The sequence below is a fragment of the Mastigoproctus giganteus genome, chromosome 2 (assembly GCF_048544385.1).
Source record: "Mastigoproctus giganteus isolate SK-2022 chromosome 2, ASM4854438v1, whole genome shotgun sequence".
In the NCBI taxonomy this organism is placed as follows: domain Eukaryota; kingdom Metazoa; phylum Arthropoda; class Arachnida; order Uropygi; family Thelyphonidae; genus Mastigoproctus; species Mastigoproctus giganteus.
The window spans coordinates 54450885-54473154 of record NC_143576.1 but is presented as its reverse complement, the minus strand read 5'-3'; the positions used below and the strand labels follow the sequence as shown (position 1 = coordinate 54473154).

At 39.6% G+C, this 22270-nt stretch overlaps 1 protein-coding gene across 1 annotated transcript in view; it reads left to right on the top strand.

The window, feature by feature from the left end:
* The window catches only part of LOC150089305 (AT-rich interactive domain-containing protein 3C-like), a 477406-nt gene that overhangs the window by 434553 nt on the left and 20583 nt on the right, over positions 1-22270 (top strand). The window contains exon 6 of the mRNA XM_090368484.1: positions 21529-21770. Coding sequence (XP_090224610.1) covers positions 21529-21770 — 242 coding nt within the window. The remainder of the gene's footprint in view (positions 1-21528; positions 21771-22270) is intronic.

The window sequence follows — 22270 nt, the reverse complement described above, 5'->3', positions numbered from 1 at the left end:
ATTAGAAATTGTGATGAGCCAGCGAGTTAAAAGGTCTAAGGCAAGTTGATTATCACATTGCTCAAGTGCATTCCAAGGAATTGCAGTGGCTGCTTCTAGACATTTAGTAATGTTGAGTAATTTTGGGCTCGTTATTATCTTGGTGTGGACCTGAGTCGAGACGTTGTAATTTGGAGTCGGAAAATATAAGTTAATTAAAATTGGCATGTGATCAGATTGAAAAGCTATTTCTGTTGTAGAATCAAGTTCACAATTGATCGATGATAGCACAAGATCAAGATGGTGATCACCTCTGGTCGGGAGATTATTAATCAGATGGATTCCTAATGGGTGAAGGTTATTTAGCAATCTGGACTGAAGATGAACAAGTTGAGGGGAAAAGTTAAAGTCTCCACAGATAACATGCCTTGCTGAGTGATGGAGCCCATGAATGCTCGAGCCAATTAGTTATCTCGTCGACGGTTTCAGCATCGGGTCCTGGAGGGGTGTATATAACTGCAAAATCAATGCGAGCAGATTTAAATTCGCATGACACAATTAGCCCTTCGAACTTAGTGGACTGACTTTTATAATTCTTAGTAACAAGTATGTGCGGTGTTTTGTAGAAGAGTCCCACTCCACCTCCCCTTTTGTCTTGTCGGGAGCAGAGAATCACATTATAGCCAGCCGACACTGCATATGGAAAATGCTCCTCATTTCGGCCAAGCCAGGTTTCTGTTATGCAGAGCACATCAAACTTGTGCGAAAGTATAAGTTCTTCTACAGTTTCAAGCTTGTTACGGATGCTACGGGCATTCTGATAGAATATAGAGATGCTATTATGTCTGGGGATATTCCTTAGTACCCTCTGCGGTCTTTTTCTCTCTTTTCTTAAGGTGTTTCTTTCAGATATCCTAACAGGAATTATTGTGAATTGGCTTCCATTCATGATTTCGGTAGTGAGTCAGCTAGTGGGGTTTACTGGACCCTGAATGTGATCGTGTCTTGATTGGCTGTGCCTGTGAAGTCTGGTGGGGGGCGAAGATTGAAAGTAGGGCCTGATGAGGAGCCCTTGAGGCCAAGTGGATGGCTGACACAGGATTTTATATTGGGTACTGTTGCAGTCTAATCTGAAAGATGAATAAGAAGGCCATTTTGTGGGTAGTTGGTATACATCAACGGATATATTCAAATTATCACTTATGCCATTTTTAACTTGCTCAGAGGTTGTGTGTGGAGCCAATCGTGAGATGAATAGGCTTTTGCGAGTGGGTTGTTGGTCGATGTGTGCTACGTTGCCACTAGTCTTGAGCCAAGTAGTTGGGGCTGTCCCAGTTATATATGATCTTCTCGATCTCTTGTTTCTTCGTGTCTCTGGTACCATCCTTGCTGTTTGGCGCTTTTTCTTCGTTGTGTTTCCTTTGGATACATGAGGGGACCGCCCGGCGACAACCTCACCCCACGAGTGGGGGCCAAGGTGAGTTTCTGTAGGAGTTTCTTGACAGCGTCTACTAACAGAATTGGGATGAATGGTATTTGTAATCATGGATCTATCCAAAATTTGATTCGGTGCGTCAAGCTGGTGAGGTGTGCACGTTCGGCCTGCTATAAAGAGAGCTAGGGGATCTACACATGCAGCGTTACTTTCATAAGTTGATACCTCATAGGTTTCTTTTTGATTCCGCATTGGGTTCTTTTTCAGTGCGGAAGTCTGATTGTATGCTGTTACATCATTCTCGTTATGTGTCATCCCATTGGTGAGTATAGAAGAGGTGAATGGGAATCCTGCACCTTGGCCAGGCTTCGAAGTGAAACTATTCATAGTCATGCTCTTAAGTTCTTCAAGTTGGCTCTTCAGATGAGATACTTCCTGCAGGATTTCTAAGTTTTGAGCCCGCAGAAACTGGTTTTCAGTGAAGAGATCAGCGACGCATTCAAAAATTCTTTCCATCTTGTCTAACGTAATCCTTGCATTATCTGTTTGTAGGGCTGTGATAGTTCTCGTGTGTTCATTGATGATTTCTGTAAGGCTTCTACTAATTAAATCGTTGGTGATTACTTGGTCAGTATTGGCCATCGGGCTTTCAGGCATAATAGTTTTTGTGTTGGAACCATTACAAACAATCTCTGTTCCGTTTTCGTTAGTAACAAGACAGTTAGAAGGTTCGGCAGGCGGTAATGATGTCAGTGATGTGAAATTGTCGAGGTCAGTGTCTAGGATGCTGCTGTCTGCTTTCCTTGGGTTTACGGTTTCATTCTCTCTGTTGATTTCGCTCGTTCTGTTACAAATATCACATGTCCACACCTTTCGCCGTTCTTTATTCAGTTTCCATAACACTGTGGGGGTGCACGGCTTACAAAATGCCCTCTTGCACGAAAGACAGCTCAAAAATACAGCTGATTTCACCACCTTACAGATAGCGCAGTTGAATTGATTATTTGGCATTTTTTCGTTGAGTATTCTCTTTCCACAGCTTTAAGTTCAGTTTCTACAAACTGCGTGATCAAAATGTTCAACCAAAGGGAATGTTTTGTAAAGTTTTCGGCAATGATTAACTTTACTACCCTTTAGCAGGTTACTCTTGGGAATTAGCGTATTAGGCACACCTTTGACCTTGTTCTTCTAGCATTCAGAAACGGGGTTAGATAGGCTTTGAGCAACTTCTATATACAGTACTGTACTAAGCGATAGTTTCAAATAAAATTAATATAGAAAATTACCTGAAAACAATCATATTCAGAAGACGTGACTATGGGATCTGCGACGATGAGACGAACCATCTGATATAAATTGCTTACTTGCGAGAATAAGAAACACTAATATTGCATGATATAGGGAGAACTTCGTTCAGGGCAACCTTACACTACTCGCGCATGCACTCTATATCTTAACTTTAATCGGAGCTCATTCGCAGGCTGCCACACACTATACGCGCACGCACTTGCTCCAATTCAAAACTTTATGGACGTATTCCCAGCAATATCCACTAGGCCTAACTGTCAACAATGCGTGTGTGACTACAGCAAAGCGTTAGCAGAATGCTAAGCCTAAAGGGATTAGGTAGATGACGAGAGAGTACAGAGAAGATAACCCTCGTAATAACAAAAATTTCTCACCCACGTAATCCTCTTGCGAAGTTCTTTGAGCTGGCACACTTTTCCGGTGGAAAAAACACTTTAAACACATTAAAATAACTCAACATTCAGGAGCTCCAGAACACGTGGCTACACTGAATGACGGCCATATCTGCTAAATGCTAGATAACAGATGCTGTAGTAGTAGTAGTAGTGGCACGTGATGCAAGAAAGCAAGTGTATGAGCTTATGCAGCATCAGCCAAAAAAAAAAAAAAAAAAAATCACACCATTCCCTCCAAATGCTTGTCCAGTTCCTCCTTAAATTTATTTAACCTATCAACTTCCACAACGACAGATGGAAGTTTGTTCCAGCAATTAACCACCCGCTGGCTAAAGGCAAATTTCCGCACATCTGTTCTACATATGTCTTTTCTTAATTTGAATTTATGCCCCCTTAGGTTCGTAATCTGAACAAGTGGAAGGATCCCATCAAATTCAGCGTGCTCAATCCATTCAAGACCTTATACACCCCAATCAGATCACCGCGCAGGTGCCTAGTCTCCAGCCACTGCAATTTGCAGAACTTAAGCCTGTCTTGGTAAGAGGATCCCTTCATTCCCCTCACCAATCTTGTTGCCCTTCTCTGTACACGCTCAAGCAAATCTGCATCCTTTCTAAATTGAGGCCTCCAGACCTGTACACAATACTCAAGGCGTGGCCTGACCATTTCCTTATACAGAGAGACAATCACCTCCTTTTCCCTGCTAGCAAAATTCCTATATATCATTGACAAAGCCCCATGACCTGCCCTGGCAGCCTATCTGCATTGCTCAGAAAACTTCATATCTGATTGCACAATTACTCCCAGGTCTTTTTCATTTTCTACCACCTTAAGTGTAGTACCACACAGTTGGTACGTTTCTCTGGGGTTACTTCTACTCATATGCAGTACTTTGCATTTGTCAAGGTTAAACTTCAGTTACCACTTCTTAGCCCATCTGCCCAAATTATCTAAATCCTGTTGCAGTAGCACACTGCCATTACTGTCATTAACAACCCTGTCAACCTTTATATCATCTGCAAACTTCGACACTAAACCTGATATGCCTTCATCAATATCATTGATAAATATACAAAACAACAGAGGACCCAACACCGAATCCTGTGGGACTCCACTAATAACATTAGTCCACGAAGAGCAGCACCCATTAATTACCACTCTCTGTCTTCTCCCACTCAACCATCCTTTTATCTATTGTAGCAACTTACCCTTAATACCATTCTGCTCCAATTTGTACAATAGTCTTCCATGCGCAACAGTGCCAAAAGCTTTTCTGAAATACAAATATATGATATCAAAATTATTTTTTGCATCTAGTTCCTTTGTAACCACATCATAATATCCTATCAAATTTGTCAGACAAGACTTTCCCTTAACAAACTCATGCTGTGTCTGAATTATTGCTGCAGTCTTGTCTAGATGATCCTGCAATGCGTCTTTAACCAGTGACTCCATTATTTTACCCGGAACAGAAGTTAAACTAACTGGTCTGTAATTACTCGTGAATTGGGGATACATTTGCACATCTCCAGTCCATGGGGACCTCCCCTGAGTCCAAGGATGCTCTCATAATTATGACTAAGTATTTTAATATCTGATGCTGTAAGCCCTAAATATCTAAGGAGTGTGGCAGAAGTCTGACACCTCACTCCTCTAAAATTAACAGTTATGGTTGAAACTGTTGGCATTGCCCCATATTGCTGGTTAACTTCATTTTTCAGATCTAAATTTAAATTGTAATAATTCCTCTTTAACCTATGACAAGCATCCAGGCTACTATCCGAACCCACTGTCTCTGCATCTGAAATGAACGTGGATCCGTTCCTTGCACATACCAAGTCAGGCTTCCTAACCCTTCAGATGTAACATACCGCGGCTCCTTTGAGACCTGCCATCCCTTATGACTCAATCGGTCTGCAATAATTCCCGCCACGGCATCATGTCGTCGAATTCTCATCCCATGAGTACGATGGCAGCATTGTGCGACATGGGCGAGGGACTCTACGGCCATGCACCCTATAATCCCTATTTTGGGAACGTACTCTTGATGTCCTTGAGAGGGTAGGGAGGCCGTTTATCCTAGTTTTCACAAGTTCTGATGTGAACTGATGTCCTGACATTAGCCTTGCCCCGTCTCCCACCCATCGATGTTGAGGCCGCACTGTAGCAGATTCCTTCAAACTAATTCCGTCATAGGCATTGTGCAATAGACCGGCCCATCGTTCATTTACAGACGACTTTGTTCCCATACTAATTTGTCGGTCCATTTCCAATTTCATCACTCCCTGGAGCTCCTTCCTATACCATTGATGATATGTCAAAGATCTAACCAAATCATAGGGAGAGTATTGCAGTCCTTCCAACCTCTTCTGTTCAGGAGAGGGAATTTACATCTGAAGGACGGGATTCCCAGTCCTCCTTCCACAATTCCCGTATGGAAGTATGCTGTTGGGACATCATGAGGAAGCCTTAACCACTGTCAGACTGCTGATCTGACCTGTATGGTCTAAGCTGTTAAGCTTTGGAGCAGATACCCTATCCAAGACAAGCTGTTGATGCAGTTTTGGTATCAAAAAGATGCGTAGGAGAAAGAGCCTCTGCTGGGGTTTCAAAGGGGCATGAGTTGCCTGTCCCAACAGGCCGTCCAGGTTCGCGCCGACAGTTGTTCTCCCCATAGGACTGCATTCGATTTCTAGATATCACCACAACATTTCTCTATCACCAGCTGGTAAATCCTCTCTTCCTACTAGGAAACTGCACCTCTCAACCTTTACCTTTTTCTCCCTGGAGGGCAATAGAGAGAGGGTCCAGGACTTACTTCTATTTATAATCAACCCTCTCTTCCTATAGAAGAAGAAGAAGAAGGCTGTTTCCAGCAATGTCTGAAGACCCGTGGATGTAAATCCACAGAGAATAAAATCATCGGCAAACTCTAGTCTGTTCAACATGTATGACTGCAGTTGAAATCCAATATAAACTGGTAACTGCTTGAACAGAAGATTTATTACTACTGTATATTAAACAGTAGTGGGGAAAGATGATCTCCTTGCCTCACTCCGCTCTTAGGATTCACAGTTCTAGAGTCAACTACCAGTGCCACTGTGTTATCTCCGTGTTCTCCTAAACGTCCTACAGTCACAAAATGCACTTAGTGGACAGCATCATGGGATACCTAACGAGTAGGCCTACCTTTCGCTCGGATAAGGGCAGTCACACGGTGATGTATTGAGTACACCAGTTCACGAAAGCGTTCCACAGGTATTTCCATCCATGCTTGCTGCACCGCTGTCCACAATTCCGTCGCATTCCTGGGAGAAGGATGCAAAGCTCAAACGGACCTTTCCACAGCATCCCAAAGATGCTCCACAGGGTTCATGTCCGGTGAACGGGGAGGCCATTCCATGGTGGTAAAATCTGCACAATGCTCTTCGAACCACGTTCTAGTCACCACGGCTCTGTGGGAAGGCGCATTGTTCTGCTGGAAGAGTCCAAAACCCTGTGGGTGCACGATGACCACCACTGGATTCAGATGGTCTGCAAGGATGGACACAACCTGGACCATTCACAGATGCTTCTAGATGTACCAGAGGCCCCAACGTGTATCCGTCTCCAATCACCCAAGGTCCAATGCCGATTTTCTTTTGCCCCGTTGAGGCGTAGAGCCCTGTGTCGTGGTGTTAGCAATGGGACTCTGGCGGGTCGGCGGGTTCCATAACCTATTGCAGCTAATGATCGCCTGATGGTTTTGGTGGAGACGTTTCTGGCACCTCCCTCGCTGAAGTCGGTGGTGATTTGTGCCACCGTCTCTCTCCACTTGGCTGAAACAATGCGAAACAGACGTCGACGGCCACGTTCATCCACCACCTTTCTCTGCCCATAGCGCTGTCTGCGATGAGATGTTATTCCGGAAATGGCATATACCCGATACACTCTTGATACTGTCGAACTGGGATAGTGCAATTTCTGTACCACATCCGCGATAGAGTGACCCATGCGTTGGGCACCCAATATCATCACTCTTTCAAAGTTGTTTAACTCACGAAGTTTTTCCAAATTGACATCGAATTACCGTCTACGTGAATGCAGTATGCAGTGAACCTATATAGCCATGGTGGGTTCGTCCACTGGCGAGACGGATGACAGCTTCTGTTGCTCAGGAATCAGGTATCTCATGAATTCTGTACATTCAGTCAAAAGTCAAGCCTTGAAAACTCTTGGTGAAGGTTTCACTTCAACAATAGGAAAAATAATTGAGATCGTGGAAATAGGTAATAAAGAAACCCTTTTCCTTGATACAAAGTTATTAAAGTCATTAGTCTGTAAAATTTTGAAATGCATACATGTATATCCAGCGTGTTCACAAATTAAATGCACGTTAGGAAAAATTCTTTGATTTTTAATATACTTGCACTTTAATCATGTCTTTAAATAAGACGTTTTCTTCGCAGGTCCAGAAATAAACTATTAAACGAGCATTATGTTAAACTCTTTACCGAGTTTTTGTTCATAGACATAATGAGTTAGAACAAGGATTACAAATTGCCCTTTCTCTAACTGCTGACGTCACATCTTTTGAAGCGTCTCCAATCCAGTGTCTGGTGTTCTCACAGGTATTGTACTTAATTTTCAGTCAGCTTGCATACACGATAGGAACTGTTTCACACAGTACAGCTCCCAGCCACCTCCATTCAAATCTTCTGCCGTAATTTGGTTGGCAGCTGTCCCTTATTCAAGAATTCATTCTCCCAAATGACCAATCTCCATCTTGCGCAAACATTCCATGATTTTTATTACCTCCACCATCACGTTTGTCCAAACGTCCAACAGCCATTTATTTGAAATGCGATGTCCCTTTCCATCTAGAGTCGTTTCAGTGCCTATTGTTGTTTCGTTTGTGAAAGACCAGATATCACGTAAGTGTAGCATAGCAATCCAACGGCAACCTAATTTAATGGAACAGAATTTCAAAAAATGAATTGTAAGTCAAGGTTTGATAGTGTACTTGTATTTACAACCAACATGCATGCACAGTAGGAACTGTTTCAATCAATACGTCGCCCGAAGATGGCTTTTTGACAAAGTTTTCTGCATATTTACAGTATTTGTTTAGCTCATTTTATTTATTACTCTTTCACTCTTCTAATACACTTCACATTTAAATTAACCGATGAATGGGGTCGCCACTAGCTTAATGGTTCCAGCGGAGGCGAGAACGCCTGCTGTAGAATAGGAATACATTTCTCCCACCTAAAATCGACTTAGAAAATTTTTAAGTTAAATATTTTCATATTTTTAACTTAAAAATTGTTAATACTGGAGCAGTGACATTTATAGAAGTATACGCGTTTTGAGTGGCCGACACTAAATAGGATAATGTTCTTATAATCTCTATCTTGTGAACCTCTCTTACTTTGTGTGGTTGTTCCCGAGTGTAAATAGATTTTTTTTTTTTTTTTTTTACTTATTATTGCCAACTTGGGCCTTGGTACAATGTAAGTTACTTATTTTTTTATGTAATGTTCTCATTTATTTTTATTTTTCCTTTCATCTCCCTCCGCAGCTATACTTCTGCTTCTCTATCCCTTCTGATTCCGTTCTCTGAGGTAATCTTTCTTCACACGTATTTCCCGAACATTCCAATCTTCAGAAATTCGTCCCATACACAGTACTAAATACAATATGTTCTTATACTTTTCTTGTTTGGGGTTTCTTTTAAAAAAAAATAAGCATGCTATTCCACTGCCTTAGAGTGAATCATTCTGTATTTTTAGAAGATGAAACTTAAAAGATTTGCTTCAAGAAAAAATAATGAAGTATTGTTCCATTTAATATGACGTCCCGAACAGTTCTGCAGTTTATTAAAGTTCAAATCCATTCGGAACATACACTTCTACAGAACAGTACACATGCACAGTAATGACCATTTGCGCATTATGACCAAAGTAATCGATACCCCAAAAACCTCCAAAATAACATCCACTCCTACTCAAGGGGAGAAATTGCTTCTTAATAGCATGGACTAAGAATAGTAATTAATCCTCTTGCTTAGGAGAGTTATTTTGGATATTTTTGGCTATAGTGTTTTTGGTTTTGGTAATAATGTGCTAATGGTCATTATTATGTCTATCCAAGTATATGTTCCGAACTGATTTGCATATTGTGCAGGCTGAAAACTTGGAATAACTCATGAGAGGAGTAAATCTTGCTTTGTCATCTGAGATCGACTGCGTACACTGACCATGAAGAGGCTTTTTAGAATTTCTCCAGTCTCTGACTGAATTTGAACACAAACCTCCTCAAACGAGTGACAAGTGGTGAACCAATTAGACTGTCATTTTGTACAGTGAGGATAATATCCTGCGATAATTATTCTCTCACATGTCGAAAATAAATCAAACATAACTGATCTAGAGTTCCTGATATGCTGGCATCCATTGTTTTTGTTTTATTCAATGGGTTGTTAAAGCCACAGTTGTAATTTCTTTCAGAGTTGCAAAAGTACAAAAGTTACTGAACGTGGAAATAAATACTTTTGCTTCCACGCTCATCGCCCATTCTTCCTCGTCTTTATTGCACTGTTTTCTTCTTTAAACGAAGAAAAAAAAAATTAAATAAAACTTGCCGTCATTTATGTTCAAGACAGTCAGATATACCATAGCATTTTCTCTCTGAGAACTATGTATCTCTGCTCACATATATTTTGTTCGAGAACTTTAGTTTAAGAAAGGCTCCTCCACTGAAGATGCCATCAGAAATTTGGTGAATCTATGTAAGACACAGAGAAGAAATACATGAAGGTTATTTTTATTGACTTTGAGGGCGCTTTTGATACACTCTGGTGGGAGAGCGCCCTCACGTCAATTCGAGAAGCAGAATGTGATGATTTACTCTATCAGGTTATTAGATCTTATTTTTCAAATAGACATATAAAAGTCATCTCACAACATTTGGTATTTTGAAAATTCATTTCCAGAGGATGCCCACAAGGCCTTGGGCCTCTCCTCTGGAATTCTGTTTTAGACCAGCACAGAATTCTAGAGGAGAATTACTAAAAGAAAGTCAAATTTGCAATAAAATAGCATATGCTGACGATTTAGTGCTATGCATACCAGAAAGGTCAAGGCTTTTGCTAGAAACACATGGGAAAAAATCCTAGATGATTTGCTGGAATGGTCTAGAATAAACAAATTAAAAATTTCTGAGACGAAAACTAAAATTATGATCTTCACTAATAAACTGGATTATATAACAGACCTCCTAAACTTCATATCAATAATGCCCAAATTCCTTATGTTTCTCAAAATAAATATCTTGGTTTCTTATTGATGATAAATTTTCGTTTTATCTCCATAAAGAATTTAGCTGAAAAGATTAAAAAGTATACTGCCAATGTTATTAGGCTCTCCAGAGCTGAATGCGGTATAAAGCACAAAACTTTGGCATTGTATTATAAGTCTATATTTTTGCCAATTGTAGTATATGCGGCTGCCATATGGTTCCCTAGGGTTACTCACATCACAGTGAAGGCTAAACTTTTATCATTGCAAAGAAAGGTGTTATTGGCAACACACAGATGCTGCAGAACAACATCAACCAATGCATTACAAGTGATCTCAGGTTGTATTCCAATTGACCTTTATGGGGGCATACCGAGGCATGATTTCTAACTTCAAGAAAGGTTTGGCAACTCAAATCCTCGCCATTGTAAGTAATCCGGCCACGGACATTCAGCAGGAGAAAATAAATCTTTGGACAAAATTCACTGAGAAGTGGAAATACCAATGGCAATCCAGTGAAACAGGACTCACTACCAGGGAGTTCATTGAAGATGCAACATTTGCTGTAAATAGAAAGTTATGGGATGGTTTTATCCTTCAATGAGAACGTCATGTTTAATAATTGGACATGGTTGACTGCGGGATAAATTGTGGAAATTTTTACTTGAACTTGACCCTTTTTGTTTCTGTGGGGCAGTAGAAGATTGAAGGCATGTTCTACTTTATTGCCCTGCTTATGACGACTTCAGACAAGAACTATTTAACAGTACTCAATCTATTAGGACTGATAACCTCAATATTTTGATTCAAGATGCAAAGAACTTTGCAGCACTCCAATCTTTTTCTGACAAGTTATTTAAAAGAAGACCCATCTTGTTTACTAATTCTAGAAGTGGACAGTAGACTGATGTATTCATGAACTTATATTTCTACGTTACTAGGTCAAACAGATTTTAACATAGAAACTAAATTTTATTTCCTTAAATTAGTAATAATTTGGAATGTATATAATGGTATCAACCATACATAGAAGGATTTATTTATTCTCTGGGATTGAGAATTTTTGGTTCAATTGTTTTAAGGTGCTAACGACCAGGAAAAGACTACATAAGCTGTGTAGTCTGTGTAGTCAACTCCTCATGCTTAGAAATGAACACTAGGCAGTGATTTTCCGGGTGTTGATCGCTGTAGACAGTGTTACTTCTTCAACACAGATTTTCCAAGGTGGAGTTCGACTAAACGTCTGGGTGCCACCCAAAACAAGTCCGTACACATACTTACATACGTAGTATATCTTTTATTGCGTTTTATTGCTTGCAAGTGAAGCTGTATAATTAACATAATTTCATACGCAGAATGCGATGATTGTTAATAGAAAGTGTTTGTATCTATGTACATTTGTATATGTAATAAAAATGTATGTAATAAATAAAAAAAAAGGAACTTTAGTTTTAGTAAAGTGTAAACGTGAATATTACTTTCATTTCGTAAGTTGAAAAAAAATTGTTAAACAAATAGGATACAACGAAAAATATTTACTCCGAAATTTATTTGACTCAGACAAAAATTAGTATTTTGCCTGAAATAGTATGATAAGAATGAAAAGGTGTAATTCCAAAGTTCTGGCAAATTGCATTTCAATCAAAAGCTTCATTCACTCAAACAATCTGAGCCTCATTCAGAACCTCATTGTCTCGAGTTGTATTCAACGTATTTTCATGAAATTTCATAACGAAATATTTCATGACGCATCTGTTTGATGCGCTTAAAATAATGCGAGCACCAAATGCAACATCTAATTTGTTTGATTTTACTGGATGGAGAGAGAGAGAGAGAGAGAGAGATTCATTTTAAGGGGGAAAAACTGATACTTCATTATTTAAAATTATATTTCTATACAAATATTACCGAAATACTTTTGAGAGTAATAATCCATTATTGTTTACTATTCTAAGTCTTAATTATTATAATTCATTTGAATTCGGGCCTGATTCAAATAAGTTGCAATGGCGGATTTTCTGAGGCTGTTTAATTTAAGTAATTTACCGCGTTTCTGTGCGGTTACTTTTCCCTAACAGGAAGGTATCCCCTCCCCGTTGCCATTAGTGCTAACCATAGCAACTTGGGTAGCCTGTAATCTCCAAGTTATTCGTTTTTGAGACGTCGGAAACGCTATAATTTTTGCGATAACTACACTATTGAGTCTCTGCGCTCTTGCCAGTAGATGCAAATTTGGCTTTTAAATGACAGAACAGTGTTTTGTTCTTTACCGACCCCAGGATGGTGGCTACTGCAACCTCCACTCAACAAGCTTCTGTCAGGCTGAGTGCGCTCTTTAATTATAGAATTCCCCTCCCCACTTCCTGTAACCTCCTTTTGGCCTCAACGGACACGTAAACCACTTGGATTTTGATACGCCTTAGTGTCGAATTCTTAATATTCGTTTTGGAAATAACAAAGCTGTCTGATACTAGTTTCATTTAAAATAGAATCTGTTTATCTTGATTTCCATGTAAAACACACACTTAAGTCAAGCAGTATAAATTGCCTGCTTGTTAGCTTTTACGGGTAAAAATGATACATTTAAGCTACATTTGTTTTGTATGATTTTAAGCTTCACTATTTACCAAATATCAATTATATACGGAAACTTTGCTAGCAGAGATAAGGAAGTGATTATCCCTTTGTATAAGGCCATGGTTAGGCAGCATCTTGAGTACTGTATACAGGTCTGGAGGCCTCACTTTATAGGAAGGATGGGACGAGTGCAGAGAAGGCAGCCAAATTGGTGAAGGGAACAAAAGGGAGTTCTTACCTAGAAAGGCTTCAGTTCTGCAAATTTCAGTGTATCGAGACTAATCACCTGTGGGAAGGTCTGATTGAAGTGTTTAAAGCCTTGAATGGATTTGGTAAGCTGAATGTTAATGGTATTCTTCCACTTGCTGAGACTACACACATGAGAGGACAGAAATTCAAGTTGAGGATGGATGATTATAGATGTGCGGAAGTTTGCCTTCAGCCAGCGGGTGGTGGATTGTTGGAACAGGCTTCCATTTTTTGTTATGGAAGTGGATGGGTTGAATTAATTCGAGAGAGAACTAGACAAATTCTTGGAGGGTACGCATGGGTGAACTTTTTTGTCTGATGCTATATAAGCTTGCTTTCTTGCATAATTTACCATTACTACCAATTCAAAGAGATGTTTAAAACAGTACAGCGACATTCGATATTGTAGCACTGATTCGCTTCGAAAAATTATGCACAGAGCGGTTTAGTTTCACATATTGTATCTTAATTGTTGCTTGTTTTCACCTTTGTATGTGAAATTCATACAACTCGGTTGTGCATACTATTAATCGGTTGATTCTACTTTCCACTAGGTTCCGGATTGTGCTGTTTAGCATGTTTCATAATTCACCTTTCAATATTTCTCTTCTTTGTAATCTCCTCGTACAATGAACACCATTAATTATGCTGTTTACATATATTCCGCAAAGAAAGACGATTGCTGGTGAAATAGCATTTTAGTTGCTCCTCAGGTACATAATTTTCACACGTTCCAGTCACTGAAGTTCTAAATTGCATAATATATTATGCTCAGGATCATTAACTCGCATGTTTTCTCGCCGCTCTGCGGCTGTAGTGGGCAATTCCAACGTCACATCCGGCAAGTGTGCACTGACCTTCGCAAATCAGAGTGCCGACACGTTAGTTAACCATCAGCCTAGGTTGTTTATAGACTGACAATCCCTGCAAGCACTTTGGCATTGCCTCAGCGAACAATCGAACCATTAGTGTTGAATAATTACAACTGAATTAATTTCCGAACTCTGGGCAAACACCCACTTAGTAATTAGTGGCCTGTGCAACGTTGTCTAGAGCTAACGCTTATGATGTTACCTGCGTGGGCGCAGTCCTCATATGTCATCCCGCGAATTGTAATTAATGATGTCCAAATAAAGCCTGCATGAGTATGTAAATGCACAAGTGAGGCATCAACTTGCTGTTAAAATCTAACAGGCTTCCTAGTGATGCAGTATTTCAAATTACTGAATGGAAACATCACATTTGCACGAGAATTGTTTCACACTTACCCGGTCGACTTTAAAAGTGGTGTCAAAATTCCCAATTATAAATATTCTCAAAGGAATTTGAAAAACCTTTTGACTTTAGCTCTTGCATTTTCAGTAGGAGCAGACCTTGCCTTAGGTTGTTTATCATAATATAGGAGCAAACCATTCCTTAGGTTGTTTATCATAATCCTCTCCCCCACTTCTGATCGGCATAAAATACTTCTTGCGAAAATTCGAGACATTGATACAATTCACAGTTTTTTCATACTGTACAAATGATAACCATTCATTCGAAAGTATTGATGATGCCTGTAGAGTTTGGAAAAGCATTGGACAATGGAAAAGCATTGGACAATGGAAAAGCATTGTCATCACTCCTGGCGTTGATTGATTGATTGATAAATTTTATTTCTTAATTGAAGAATATGTTAATAATATACACCGATGAGCCAAAACATTATGACCACATACCTAATATGATGTTGGTTCTCCACGTGTAGCCAAAACAGCTCGTACCCGGCGAGGCATGGACGCGACAAGATTTCCAAATGTGTCTTGTAGTATCTGGTACCAACACGTAACCAGCAGATCCTTTAACTCCTGCCAGGTCCGTGGTTGAGACGCCGCAGATCGGGGTTGCTGTTCCAACACAAACCACAGAAGCTCGATGGGATCGATGTCTATGGAATTTGGAGGTCAGGGCAATACTTACATAAGGAAGACAGAAGTCTTCCTCATGTTCCGCGAATCAGTCTCGAACAATCCGGGCGGTGTGGTATGGTGCATTATCCTGCTGAAAGACGGCACCTCCAGAAGGGAAGACCGTTGCCATGAAAGGGTCAATGATGTTTAGGTATGTATGTATGTATGTCTTGGGCGGCACCTGGAACGTTAGTTCATCTCCGCCTCGACGATGTAGGTGGTAGACATCAGAGTGCCCGGCACATGGATGATTGGACTCAGGGTATCCCTGCAGAACATCGCCCAAAGCATGACAACATCGCCACCGGCTTGTGTTCGTCCCGGGTGCATCCAGGCGCCATCACTTTCCCAGGTAATCGACGCACACGTACCCGGCTGTCCACATGGTGCAACAGGAAACGTGATTCATCGGACCAGACGACCTTCTTCCAATCACTCAAGGTCCAGTTTCGATGCACGCATGCCCTTTGTGGGCGCTGTCGCCGGTGAACCGTAGTTAGCATCAGGAGCGGATTAATGTCGGTTGAGGCCGCGGGCGCAGAAGAAACTATTGGGCCCCTTAAAAAAAAAGAGAGAAACAAGGAAAATAAAAATACATGTTAACCATTTTTTTTAATAATAAAAAATAGTATGTACTATTAATGTTTTATTTCCAATAAAATTTGAATATAATATATGTATAATATAATTAATAATAGCATAATAATAATCAAAAAGTTTTGAACTAATAGTTGAACTAATATGTTCAACTAATTTGTTGGGGTTTTGCGTGGGCCCTTCAGAAGTCGGGTCCCAGGGCGCCCGCCGTTAAATCCGCCTCTGGTTAGCATGGGCACTCGGAGCGGCCTGCTGCCACGCAGCCCCATTTTCACCAGGGTTCGATGTATTATGTGTTGTGACACATTACTGCCGTTGTCAGCATTCCAATTACCGGCGAGTTGCGCCACAGTCGCCCTTCTGTTGCCACGTACCATCCGGGAGAGCCTCCGCCCACCTCGAGCATCAGTGAGCCATGGTCGTCCAACACCTCGCCGGTGGTTCGTGAGCTTCCCCTCCTCGGACCACTTTCGGTAGCTACTAACTGCGGCTGACCGTGATCAGCCCACCAGCCGTGCCGTTTCGGATATGCTCTAACCCAGTCGTCTGGCCATTACAATTTGGCCTTTGTCAAACTCGCTGAAGTCCGCTGCCTTTCCCATCTGAAGTACAACAATAACATTGATTAAAGTAGTTGTACTACGGCGCACGCGCCGGAGTTCCCCTGCAGTTGCTTCGATTTGCATAATGACTCTGTGGTCATAATGTTTTGGCTCATCGGTGTATATAAAAGTACAGATAACACTCGTATAACACTGTAGTTAACCCTCGTATAACACTGTAGTTAGGTTCCTATAAAATGTCGTGTTGTGCGAAACCGTGTTATACGGGACTAAGAAGAAGTACAAAACGGGGGGTTATGTTCCAAAAACTAACAAAAATATACTATTTCGTTAACAATATGTTAACAAAAATATACCATTCTAGATTTCTTGTATCTTCTACTCTCTTTAAAAAAATCAGTAATCTGGGTTTGTTTGCTTTTGTTTTATAAATCTTTGCGAATTTCATCGTATGGAACTAAGCATTTTTTTGAAGCTCCCTTTTGAACTTTGGGCTCCTTTCATTCAAGAATCTGCATTCAAAAAATAAGGTTCTGATTCTTCGGCTAAATTCATGCCTTACCGTATTCTTTTTAGTGTAAAATTTGGAAATTTAGAATTTTAATCTGCGCTATTCATCCTCTGAAATTGATTTGGTTTCATTTCCACCAAATCCCCTTCGCCAGCCTGTTTTTCTACCAGTAATTCTTGAACGGCTTCAGTGATCTTTTGTAATTTTTTTTAGAAGCATAGGCTACTAAGCCCATGTTACTCCGTGTATATTATCTTTGAATTGCGTGTGTTCTGACGTCGATTTTCTGTTTTGCTGGAAGAAAAACCCGAGATTCCGGGAGAAAAACCATGCTACCCTCGCCTGAGCACGACTAACTCAGCAACGTTGTGAAAAGGACCCATAAAAATTCTTCCCGTCATCGACGTGATTCGAACTCAGATCTTTTACACCCGGTGTGGAGAGGATAGCGATTCAATCAACTGTGCTACCCACGAGGGCTTCAGTAGTGATATCATCAAAACCTTTCCCTCCTACTGACGTAGCAAGCTCTACTATCGCACCGATTCCGTTTTCTGCCGGTTCTACCATATTTCTTGAATGAACTGAATCTGGCCGTACATTTTGTGCACGCGCATTTAACGTTGACGGTTTTACTTCTTTCAGCGAGCGATAAAGCTATGATTCTGATACAGTTCACAATTGAGAAACGTTTCCGTGTCTCCATTACTTCAATAGATTCGGAATCAATTTTTTTCCAAAATCCATTGTAACGATTTTCTTATGGAATGAGTTTTAAAGGTGGATATAATGCCTTGATCTAATTGCTGAATGAAAGAAATTGTATTAATCTAGTACAACTGTGGTGATGGGAACAAAACTTCAACGTTTGGATGACTTAAATCTTTTGGATGGTCTGGTGTGCTATCCAATAGTAATAAAACTTTGAAATCTAGATTTTTCCACAAGTTCAATAGCGCAGAACGTAACACGGCGATGATTTCTCAACAAAATAAAATACATTGATTTCTCTTTTTTTTTTTACTACCGAGTCAACAACGGGGATTCAGAAAGAGTGGAAATGTTGAAAAATTACATCCAACATAATAGCAGGCTTTTTTCTTCCGCACAAAAGCTCAAAAATATCCTGTTATGCGAGATTTTCTGAAATTCTCTAACAGTGTTAGAGCGAAACCCTGTTATATAAGTACCGTGTTGTGCAAGGATAGCCGCAATTTATCAATCGTGTTAGAGCGTAACCGTGTTTCAGAAGTGCCGTGTTATACGTGGGGGTTGCCTGTATTTCTTTACGTTTCACTGCATGTACTTCACAATAACTTTTTGTAATACCTTTCGTATTTCTTCCTAGATTGCAATAAAAAATGAACTGGAACGTGTACTTCTCATATTTTCTGTGATGAATACACAAATAGCAATCATTCATTATTACTATTTGTTTATTCAGTTTATGCTTATTTTTATTAACGAGAGGAACATTTGTGGGCTTTTTCACACAAGTTAGTCGGGTGGAGGGCGTGGAATTTTTCTTCCAGACGCCCAAGTTTTTTATCCAGTAAATTTAAACCGACCGTGGTATAAATGCAGTTTTCCAACATTGTATATTGACACTTCAAAGCCTTGACTACCTGATGCTGAACAATCAAACTTCGGAAAATCGGGCGCTTAATAATAAACTTATTGTTTGAACACTTAAAACGTGATCTGTCTGCACTTAGAAGCTTTTATGAAATACTATCGTAAAGACCTGTTTAAGAGAAATGTTATTTTACTGCGAAAGGATTTTTGAAATACATTAATAGTAACTAAAGTCGGTGTAAATTCGCCAGTGAACAGAATAATTTTGTGACATATTTTAATCATTAGGATAGACAGCAAGGAACAAGCAGCACTTGCATCCCTGAAATTATGAAATAATAATCATAAATTTCAATTATTTTGAAATGCTGGTGTAATTGGATCGTAAAATATATTGTAAATCTCCCTTATTAAGCATAGTAAAAATTAAATGGACGTAAAAAATTTAGTCCGATGGCCCTGGTGATGTGGTCCATCACCATGGACATCGGACAGTTTGTTTCCCTGGTTGGCACAATTTGAAACAGCATAAATGTTTTCAGTTTTAAAGTTAACCGAACCAAACTTCATACACCCCTGTGCATTTTGTTTGTAAATTGCGTGGTTAGTGTTCCTCTTGGCTGCTCCTCGGAAAACAAAAACTTTCCCCACGCCTGATGCCGAATAACTTTGCCACGAGGTTAAAACGCCATAAATGTTGTTCTCATCATTGGCGGAATTCAAACCCAGTCAATTTTCATACGGCGTGGGAGGACGGTGATTATAACCATTGTGTTGCTAGGATTGGATGGTGCTATTTTAAACATTAGTATGGTCACCGTCCTCCCCACACCGGGTGGAAAAGGCCCGGGTTCGAATCCCGTCGATGACCCGAGGAACTTTAGTGGGCTTTTTTCACTCAGTGGCTGAGTTAGTCGATCTCATGCGTAGATAGCAAGGTTTTTTCCCCCAGAAACTGGGGTTTTTCATCCAGCAAACAGACAAATCGGCCATAGAACACACGCAATTAACAGACATAAGACACAGCACGGCAGATGAATTTAATTATTCAGGTGGCCTAAATATAATAGTTTTTTTTTTTTTTTTTTTTTAAACATTAGTATTCGGCTTATCTCAAGGGATATAATCTCCTCAACCTAAAACATAGTTATATAGATAATTTAAATTTCTTTTATAATGTTTTACAGATGAATTTTTAAGCATAACCAAAATATTTAACAAATTTCAAAAGGAATTCTGTATATACAATCTTTATGTATTGCCTTTTTCTGTCTCATATATTGTGTATTCCATGTTTTAATGATAATAAATGAATTTGTAGGTAGCAACCCTATGTAAGGCATTCTTAAAGTTGTTAAACCATAGATGCATGCGAAGTCAGTTGTGCCATTCTCTTCCTCAGTAAACCATGGTGCTAGCCATACAACAGAGGTGCTATTTTGTGAGAGCGAAATTTCAGATTCATTTTCTTTGTAGCAGTTAAAAAAATCACTAAACTTTGCCTCTCTTGATTTTTTTTTGCTATGCAGATTATCTTAAAGAGCAAACATTTGGGTACAATCACATTGATTTGAAGACCTAAAGGACCTCTTCGCTCTGCCGACACCATGCTTGGTCGAGTTCGAGAGCGTTTAGCACAGAATGGTAGACATTTCCAACATTTCTTATAACATACTGTGAGCGTATACAACAGTTCTACACTTCAACCAAATGATATGTTGTTCCTCAAGTGTATGGGTTCGACCACTTCATGAACACCCTCTAGATCACGGGATAGTCTGATACATAATAATATACATCTTAAGAAGTATTTTCTGTATTGTAACAAATAGCTGTGTTCTTACAGCGAATGCGGATGTGCAATAACTGAATATACATTTAACTTTCACACAACTGGCACTCACTGTCGAAACGAAAATAAATTGTTAGCTCTTACCGATGTCACGCATATTGATATTAATAGGAGACACTGGACTACAGAAACTCCGTTATAAGCTTGATTTATCTACCTGCCCTTTGAAAATTAATGACAAATGTATAATTACTTAATTAAGAAAGTACATATATAGACTATATTCAGAACATATATCTCTCCTGATCTTTTTTTTTTTTTTTTCTTTTCGATTTAGAAATTTCTGCACTAGTTAAAAAGAAAGTTCCTGTGGTCTGGAGATGTCTTTTTTTTTTTTTTTTATTATTATTATTATTTCGTAATGTTTTTCCTATATTTGTTAATTATTATTATTTGCTCTTTTAAAACACCCGCTGTTTACTGATTATATCAAATAATCTTCAGCGTTTTAGCTACTCAGGATATGTCGTCATCAGATGAAGGGACTGAACAACATCTGATCTCCGGTGCCCAAACCAAGTATCCCACATGAAATAATAAACTTTCGTTTAATCTATTAATACCTTTTTTATTTCTGATCCCTCTTTAAGCGAACCAAAATCCGCAACCGTTCCTTAATTCACTATTGGTCATAACAATCTCGGCTCCCTGCTTAGTTTGAGAATGCCCTCGCCCAGTGGCCATAATCACCGTCTTCTCACACCGCTTGGAAAAAAAAAAAAAAAAAAAAAACAGGCCTAATTTCGAATTCCCTTAATGAAGCGTGGACTCTCTCTCTCTCTCTCTCTCTCTCTCTCTCTCTCTCTCTCTCTCTCTCTCTCTCTCTCTCTCTCAGAATGTGACTGAATTAATTGTTTTCCCTCCCGGAAACTCGGAATTTTTCGTCCAGCAAATGCCCAGACCGCTTGTAGAACAGACACAATGTTGATGCCGCATCACACACACACATAACATTACATAACCTAATCTAATCCACAACTCGAAAAGGGAGTTTGGGCTGTCTTTTCCGTTTTTAATTTATTATGGTTAGTTTCTGGTTGAGAGCCAAAGCTTTGCGATAATGAAACTGCTGTTATATCGTCATATAACTGTACTATTTCTTAATTTCTTATCAATTAATTTTTATGACGCTATAATACATTAATGTTCTTCGTTAGCCAAACAATAATTTAGGTAAACTTTAGGTATCTAAACAATAGTTTAGGTGGCTTTAAATAAACATTAGTTGTTGAATAATAACCTTCCATTTTCTCTTATACAGATATATGAAATATCTATATCCATATGAGTGTGAGAAGGAAAAATTAAGTACTCCAGAAGAGCTGCAGGCAGCTATTGATGGGAACAGGCGAGAAGGTCGGCGTTCCAGCTATGGACCTTATGGAGAAATGGTAACGGTATCTAGGAATTCTCACCATCCTCACAGCCATCAACACACCTCACCTCTTAGTCTTGTTTCTCGACAGGTTAACGGTCACAGTTCCAGTCAAGGTATCTCATCGGGTAAGTCTTATTAATAGACATACATAAAGAACAATAAATTAATAAATAAATTTAATTCTAAATTTCCTACATTGTTACGATTGTTACCCTTTAGATACTGAGAAAGACGTCTGGCTTTTATTTTGACTTGACGTTTCATTTTTAACTTTTTATTTTCCGAGAGCCACACAAGGTAACCTGTCCGCACTGAATGCCTAGTAGAAAATATAAAATTGTAATTTAAATTCTCCTTGTCAGCTTAGTCGGCATCATAAATTACAGCCTGGGTTCGATTAGCAACTGGAGGGAAAGCTTTTCACCCCATGTTATTCCGAGTTTTTCTGCCCGTACGATACGCATATCGGCCTATGAACTACATTGCAGACAAAACATAGTCCAAAATGGGAGGGGAGTGAGGTGAGAGATGGCTATGAAAGGAAACCGAATTTCTCTACTTCCCATAGCTGCGGCTGCGAGGTAATCGGGTAATGTCATGACATGCCAATCAGCATTATTCTCGT